This window comes from Trichechus manatus, unplaced genomic scaffold (genome assembly GCF_000243295.1).
Source record: "Trichechus manatus latirostris isolate Lorelei unplaced genomic scaffold, TriManLat1.0 scaffold00025, whole genome shotgun sequence".
Classification (NCBI taxonomy): Eukaryota; Metazoa; Chordata; class Mammalia; order Sirenia; family Trichechidae; genus Trichechus; species Trichechus manatus.
In genome coordinates, this window is record NW_004443961.1 from 20,562,707 (window position 1) to 20,571,308 (window position 8,602).

The 8,602-nt window shown below is 39.4% G+C and overlaps 1 protein-coding gene across 1 annotated transcript; it reads left to right on the forward strand.

The window, feature by feature from the left end:
- Positions 1-7,708: 7,708 nt before the first annotated feature.
- On the forward strand, positions 7,709-8,293 carry LOC101350376 (interferon omega-1-like). The gene has a single exon (XM_004373522.1). It carries the CDS (start codon positions 7,709-7,711, stop codon positions 8,291-8,293), a length of 585 nt encoding a protein of 194 aa, XP_004373579.1.
- Positions 8,294-8,602: the final 309 nt, after the last annotated feature.

Consider the following 8,602-nt stretch of genomic DNA (forward strand, 5'->3'; position numbering starts at 1 on the left):
TCCGTGCCTCTTTGTAGCTTCTGGAGGTTGCCAGCAATTATTGGTGTTACTTGGCTTGCAACTGCCTCACTCCAATTTCTGCCTCCGTTGTCCTGTGTATATCTGTGTCTGTGTTCAAATCTCCCACACCTTTCGCTTATAAAGATATCAATCACTGAACTGGGGTCTTATATATATGATAGATAGACAGACAGATAGATAGATAGAATTTATTTGATTATGAAATCTGGCCCACTTCTTCCCTTTGCTTTTCTGAATCCTATTCTTTTCACCACCAGAAAGTTTCTTTCCTCTGCGATGTAGAAATAAACAGTGTGCTCTTCTTATTCACCCCTCATCAACCCATTCAAACTGCTGCTTCCTGTTTCATTGTGGATTCCGGCTGTCAATTTTCCCTTCCGTGTACAAAGCCGCGAAGTGAAAAGAAAAATGTGAATGAAAGCTCTAAGTTTTCTAGGTACTCCTATATGAGAAGCTTTTTCTTCCCCTATGATGACTATTTTTCTAAATGAGGGAATGTCCCTGCTGCAATGATGTAACAGTAGTTGTAGCTAAAAAGGAAAATGAAAACAGGATTCATTTTACCCTGTGAGCTATTAAAATATTTACAGAGGAAGAGAGCTATCTACTGGTCAAGAGGGGCAACGACAGAGACCAAGTCTGGAGAGCAGGTGTCTGTTCCATGCAGAATTCAGTCCCCTCCCGGGGGATTTTTCTCCAGAGCTAAAAGGAGTCTCTTTCTCCACCTTTCAGCCAAAGATTAGACAGGCCTAAAAACAATAATACTCATGAGGAACGTGCTTCTTAGTTCAACCAAGTGTATGAGACCAAATGGGCAACACTTGCTCAAAAGCAAAGATGAGAAGGCAGGAAGGGACAGGAAAACTGGAAGAATGGACATGGAGAATCCAGGGTGGAAAGGGAAAGGGGGAGAGACACATTGCAGGGATTGCAATCAATGTCACAAAACAACTTGTGTATAAATATTTGAATGAAAAACTAACTTGCAAAGTAAACTTTCACCCAAAACAAAATTTAAAAAAAAGTCTTTTTCCAGGAAAGAACTGACCCCAGTACTGGAATAAATCTATTTCCTTAGTTTCTTTAGCTTTTGTGTCTTAGAGAGGGAAAATATTCCCAGCTTCAGGCAGGCATGTCCTCTTTGGACCATGGGCAGCTATGTGGAGAGAGAAAGGGGTCAACATGTGTTTTTGCCTCTAGCCTGCTCAGCTGACCAGAACTTCTTGATTAATCACTCCCTCTATATATGTGTGAGACAACGAGATGCCATTTCACACCTACTAGGATGGCATTATGGATTGAATTATGTCCTTCAAAAATGCATGTCAACTTGGCTAGGCATGATTCCCAGTATTGTGTGATTGTCCATCATTCTGTCATCTGATGTGGTTTTCCTATGTGTTGTAAATTCTACCCCTAGGATGTTAATGAGGCAGGATTAGAGGCAGTTATGTTAATGAGGCAGGACTCAATCTACAAGATTAGGTTTTGTCTTGAGTCAATGTCTTTTGAGATATAAAACAGAGAAGCTAGCAGAGAGACAGGGCGACCTTATGCCACCAAGAATGAAGAAACAGGAGGTGACTGTGTTCTTTGGACTTGGGGTCCCTTTGCTGAGAAGCTCCTAATCCAGGGGAAGATTAATGACAAGGACCTTCTCCCAAAGCCAAAAGAGAGAGAAAGTGTTTCCCTGGAGTTGGTACCCTGAATTTGGACTTCTGGCCTCCTAAACTGTGAGAGAATGGATTTCTCTTTGTTAAGGCCATCTGCTTGTGACATTTCTGTTATAGCAGCACTAGATAACTAAGACAGATGGTTTTGATTTTAAAAAAAGAAAACAATAAATGTTGGTGAGAAAATGGAAAGACTGGAACCCTCGTATATTGCTGGTGAGGATATAAAATGGTGCAACTGTTATGGAAAAGTTTGGCAATTCTTAAAAAGGTAAACATAGAATTATCACATGATCCAACAATTTCACTGCTAGGTATATATCCCAAAGAACTGAAAACGACTCAAACAGGTACTTGCACACCAAATATTCATAGCAGTATTATTCACAATTGCAAAAGGTGGAAATAAGTGAAGTGTTCATCAACAAATGAATGGATAGACAACATATGGTATATCCATACAATGATTCAAGTCATAAGAAGAAATGAAGTTTTGACACATCCTACAACATTGATGAACCCTGAAAACATTATGCTAAGTAAAATAAGCCAGACACAGAAAGGCAAGTATAGTATGACTCCACTTATCTGAAATATCTAGGACAGACAAATTCACACAGAGATAAAGTAAACTAGAGATTACTATGAGCTGCAAGGAGAACGATGAGTTATTACTCAGAGTCTCTGTTTAGGATCATGAAAAATTTCGGGAATAGACAGGTGATGGTTGCATAATATTGTGTATATAATTAATGCCAATGAACTGTACACTTAAGAATGTTTAAAATGACAATTTTTATGTTATCTATATTTTACCACAATAAAAAAATAAATCTTCTTCCTTCCTGTTGCCTTAGTTCTGACTCATAGCAACCCTATAGGACAGAGTAGGGTTTCCAAGGAGTGGCTGGTGGATTCGAACTGCTGACCTTTTGGTTAGCAGCCAACCTCTTAATCTACTGCACCACCAAATAGACCTTTGATTTTCATTTAAGAAAGCATTCTTTGCCTGCAGCCTGCTTAGCCAACTGGAGCCTCTACACACTGTGTAACACTAGGAGGAGGTAGAGCCTACAAATCTGAGTGTGGAACTGCAGGGGAAATCAGAGGAAACATCTCCTGTTTGATGGCACATGAACTCTTTCTTGGGTTGCTAGTTTTATAAATTCATTCCTACTATGAGAGCACATGGTGTGACTTTATAATAAGAACAAAATTCTGTCACTTTGAATAATGACCTTGCATTTTTTCCACCTTGACTCAGTAGTAAGACAGAGCTCAGAGCCAGGTAAAGGGATTTCAGAAAATACAGTTATAGCCATGTGACAGCCTGTGGAGGTATCTATTTGGGCAGAATTTGGGAGGTTTTAGTTAATCTGGGCAACGCTGCAATTGAAGAAGTTAATCAAGTGTGTGTGTGTGGCTTCAATTTAGGAGAGATCTCTCAAATCTTTCCTCAGGTTACAGACTCAATCTTTACATTGTTTCTCTCCAAACTGGGAGGCAAGAAGGATATCTTTCAAATGATTCAAAGTTATATTTTAAACTCAAAGACTCAAAGTTATATTTTAAAGTTATGTTTGTCAGTTGCATTTCTTTCTTCCTCCACCACTGTGGGGAAACCAGTGTAGTAGTAGGGCAAAGACATGAGCATTTTTGGATTCTGCTGGCTCTCTTTCTTTGTGATTGCTTGACACCTTTCAAATATCATGACCTCTTCCATTCTTTGGTTGCTTATTTTTTCAAAATGTAATTTTAGGTTTTGCTTGTCATTTCATATTTGGAGTGCAAAAATCGTATCATTTGACTCTACTGTCACCTTGCCCTGAACATCTCTGTAACCATACCCTGATCATAGGGGCCTCAAACCAGCTCCCCAGGCTCCTGGACAGTGTGGTGACAGCTTGAGTATGAGGACCTTTGCCACACATGGACTGTGAGTGTGGACTCCTGGGCCAGAAGGGAAAAGTTTCATATGTCTGTGTGTCTGCCTGGGTCATACGTGTGGAGCCCACAGACAGTCTGAGCCATGACAGGGCTTTATTTCAGACTTTGATAAATGTTTACAAAGTCAAAATGGCATCTTTTTAAAGCTTGTTCCTAAGAAACATAGATGATATGGAGGCAAACATGCAAAAAAAATCATGTTTGATGCAATATTTGATAATACTAAAACCCTTTATTGTGAACAAAATTAACAAGGTCTGGGCTAGGTTGAAAGAAGGCCAATGCTAATGTTTTTAGTTTCCTATTAAAATTATTACCCTTTACCAGCTTAACTCTTTTGGTATCTATAATACACCACGTTTTACGCAAATAACACATGCCTTCTGCATTTGTTTGCTGGCTGCACCCGTCCCTACCCCTAGATGTATTTTCATAAGGGCGCTATGCCAATTTTTTTACAGCAACACGTGGAAGTGGACTGGCAGGGCTTCGCTTGTGAGGGTGCCTCCCAGGGGGAGAGTGTGGCTGGCAAACAAACACAGAGGGCACACATTATTTGTGTAAAAATACAGTATACACTATTACAGTTTACATCAGGAAGTTCAGCACTCTTCTAAACGTAAAAATTACTTCTATTTTCTAACAGTCGTGTTTCTCAAAGTGTGGCTTGGGGGCTCTCAGATATTTTCAGATTCTTTGTCATCTAACCCTCACGGTTTTAGTAAATTAATGTTCCTGGACTCTCCTTTGTTCATAAATCTTATATCCATTTCTATCATTCACTTCCTTTAATGGGCCCTTCCAGATAAGCTATTATCTCAACTCCCACTAAGGTTCTGACCTTGGATCTTTGGTATGTTCTAATTAGTTCATTTCTCCAGATTTATATTTGTCTCCAAACAGTTAAATGAGTATAAGTAACACAGTGTATTGAGAGGATTAAGTTAATATTTGTAAAGATCTTAGAACAACGACTAGTCCATAGTTAGCATGCAATAAATTCTGTAATTATCATTTTTAATATCATTTTTATTAATACTCAGATTGAGAGCATAATCTTTTGGGACCATCCAGTTCTCTTTTTTAAAATCTAGATATTTCAAAATAATCTTTTCATTGGCTAATTGGGTTTACTAACTAGAGAGAATGCTCAGGCAGGGCTAAAACCATTATCCTGCCAGAGAAGATTAGTGTTCTAAATTGACATTCTGATTGTTAGTCTCTTATGATTTGGTTGTATCCAGAGCTTTGTGTTTCCAGAGCTGATCACATCTGGATAATATGAATGAAGAATCAAATGGCTAGTGTGCAAAGCTGAAGGCCATCCTAGCTATCATTCTCCCCTTTGCCACACCTCTAGTCCCCATTTTGCTCCACTGAATTTTGCTAAGTTACACTTTGTCATTTTGTCAGCTAAAAGGTTATTTCCTTTCTTTCACTTTCATGACGTTCAGACTTAGTTGTTTTCTTTTTCTCCACAAATAACTATCAAATTTTGCTTTATAGGAAAGTTGAAATAAAAAAAAAAAATCTGATGTCTTGAAAATTATAGGGAAAAATGGTACAGCTGTTGCCTTTCCTTTACTATCTTTATTTGTATTAACCTTAGGATGAAATAGAAAAATGCAGAAGCAGCAAGACAAATCTCTCTACTCTTACCTAGTAAACCACTATGTTTACTTAAGAAGTTACAAAAATTTAAAATAAAAAGTCACAAATGAGTAAAAGCAAGCAAGCTATTTCTACTTGACATAATAGCCTGGGCCTCACTGCCCTGCCCTCTCAGAGTGAGACAGACACAGAGGAACAAACAAGCTAAAAGAAATCACGATGACAGAATGAACGACTGAAGACCACTAGATTCTGTGATAAAAGCTTCTCCTGCGAGACATATCATCACTGAATCCCCTGTGCCCAGATTAGAAACTGTGAGCATAACAAATGTTCAATGGTTCAAGTGTGTTGTTTGTTGTTAGGTGCCCTTGAGTTGGTTCCGACTCATAGCCACCCTATGTACAACAGAACAAAACACTGCCCGGTCTTGTGCCATCCTCACAATCGCTGCTATGTTTGAGCCCACTGTTGCAGTCCACTGTGTCAATCTATCTCATTAAGGGGCTTCCTCTTTTTTGCTGACTCTCTATTTTACCAAGCATGATGTCCTTCTCCAAGGATTGGTCCCTCTTGATAACATGTCCAAAGTATGTGAGACAAAGTCTTGCCATCCTTGCTTCTAATGAGCATTCGGGCCGTACTTCTTCCAGGACAGATCTGTTCATTCTTCTGGCAGTCCATGGTATATTAAATATTCTTCACCAACACCATAATTCAAAGGGATCAATTCTTCTTTGGTCTTCCTTATTCATTGTCCAGCTTTCCCATGCATATGATGTGACTGAAAATACCGTGGCTTGAGTCAGGCGCACCTTAGTCCTCAAAGTGAGATCTTTGCTTACGAACACTTTAAAGAGATCTCTTGCAGCAGATTTGCCCAGTGCAATGCGTCATCTGATTTCTTGGCTGCTGCTTCCATGGACACTGATTGTGGATCCAAGCAAAATGAATTCCTTTACAACTTCAATCTTTTCTGTTTATCATGATGTTTCTTATTGGTCCAGTTGTGAGGATTTTTGTTTTCTTTATGTTGAGGTGTAATCCATGCTGAAGGCTGTAGTCTTTGATCTTTGTCAGTAAGTACTTCTAAGTCCTTTTTAGTTTCAGCAAGCAAGGTTGTGTCATCTGCATAACACAGGCTGTTAACGAGCCTTCCTCCAATTCTGATGCTGCATTCTTCTTCATATAGTTCAGCTTCTCAGATTATGGTTCAAGTATAAGAGTTGAATAATAAAAGCTGTACTTGGCAAAATAAAAATTATTTGACTCCTAAAGGTAAAATGATTACAACTGCATAATTCCTCTACCTACAATTTGCTATCAGCATCTGTAAGTTGTGGACATATTTGATACCTGGGAACATGGGTCAGGAGAGGAGGAGGTCACCACTGAGATAGCATACTTCACACCAACACTCTAGTAGAAAGAGTGTCCTGGAGGATTATTGTGGCAACAAAGATACTCCTCCCCAGCAAAAGAGTTCTAAAGTCACCTGGATGTGATGAGTGGCCCTCAGAGACCGAGTCCAGGAGAGTTTGAGTTGAGGACACTGTCACTCTAGAGGAGAGGGTATTTCTTACCAGATATAACAACTGCTCATGAGTGAGGTGGTGCTGGAAAAAGGCTGAAAATAAAATTGTTGTGGAATTAGAATCTCCACACCTGTAACCACGTGAAAAGAACTAGGATCCCTGCTATGATTACTGGCACAGCCTAAGAGCTCTAGACATCCAGTAAGAAAAACGGTGGAAAGGAAGAGCAATGTCTATTATAATCCTAACCTTGTGGCCCTGGTGAGGCAAAACCACATTGATCTATATGAACGTGTTCCAGAAGGAAAAGAACACTTGGAGACTCTCATTCACTAATAACCATTACCCTCTGCTGTGAATAAAACACAGATTAAAACCTAGTTCTTGGTTCTAAAAGAGTTTGTCACAGGTGGTCTGATAAATCCTTAATTGAATATAAAAATCAATAGGGCTAAAGGAACCTGACTTTATGCATAAATTCAGGGTAAAAATAGAGCCCAGAATTAGAGCTAAAAGTTTGTTCCTAACACAGTGGAGAGTAATACTTATTTACATAAAAAAGTATTGGTGCGTGTGAGTGGATTACATACTTATATACACTTCTAACTTTAGGATAAAGGTGTTTCTCATTTCATTGATAAATACCCATTTGGATTATGACATCTGAAGCTTACTAGGAAAATCAAACTTCTATTGCAAAAATTAAGTGTTTAGATTGATGACATCTTCTCAGGCCATATGGAGAATATGTAAATGAAACAAAAAAATGGAAGTAAAACTTTACAGGAATGTTCGAAAATGAAAACTATTGTGTTCCCTATTTAAAAGCCAAGATAGAAAGCATTTCCTCAGAGAACCTAGGGTCCAAGGTTCAACCAGACATCCAGCTCAGTCAAGCCAGCAGCATCCTCAATTCTCCCAATGACCCTCCTGCTCTCTCTACTGACAGCCCTGGTGGTGTTCAGCTATGGCCCTGCTCCATCTCTGAGCTGTGATCTGCCTCAGAACCACATCCTGGCTAGTAAGGAGACCTCTGAGCTTCTGGAACAAATGAGGAGACTCTCCCCTTTCCTCTGTCTGAAGGACAGAAAGGACTTCAGATTTCCCCAGGAGATGGTAGATGGCAACCAGTTGCAGAAGGCCCAGGCCATCTCTGTCCTCCACACGATGCTCCAGCAGATCATTAACCTCTTCCATACAAACAACTCCTCTACTGCTTGGAATATGACCCTCCTGCACCAACTCCACAGTGGACTCGAACGACAGCTGGAAAACCTGGACACCTGCTTGGTGCAGGCAATGGAAGAGGAAGAATCCATCCCGGCAACTGAGGGCCCTGTACTGGCTGTGAAGAGGTACTTCCAGGGAATCCATCTCTATCTGAAAGAGAAGGAATACAGTGACTGTGCCTGGGAAATTGTCAGAGTGGAAATCAGGAGATGCTTCTCTTCAACAAAATTGCAAGAGAGATTAAGAAGAAAGCATGGAGACGTGGGTTCATCTTGACTTGACTCTCAATGGCTGATACGCTGTATCACACTTGCATACACGTCTCTTGTCCTTTCAAAACACTCTTATTCCTACTTTAGTCACAGAATTTAATGAATTGTATTCAGCAATTACTTTGTAAGTAGTATTAAGTAAGTATATGTTAAAAATAGTCAGCTGGAGGGACTTCAGTCCCTAAGAGATGAATTCCATGATTTTTTAAAATTATTTATTCATTCTGGCTTATATTTATAATATTTATATTTCTCACATAATAAAACATTCACATTTACATTGTATGAAGATTTACAATGCATGTTCACCTTT

Coding starts and splice junctions, on each gene's coding strand:
- LOC101350376 (XM_004373522.1), top strand. CDS start 7,709: ATGACCCTCCTGCTCTCTCTACTGACAGCCCTGGTGGTGTTCAGCTAT.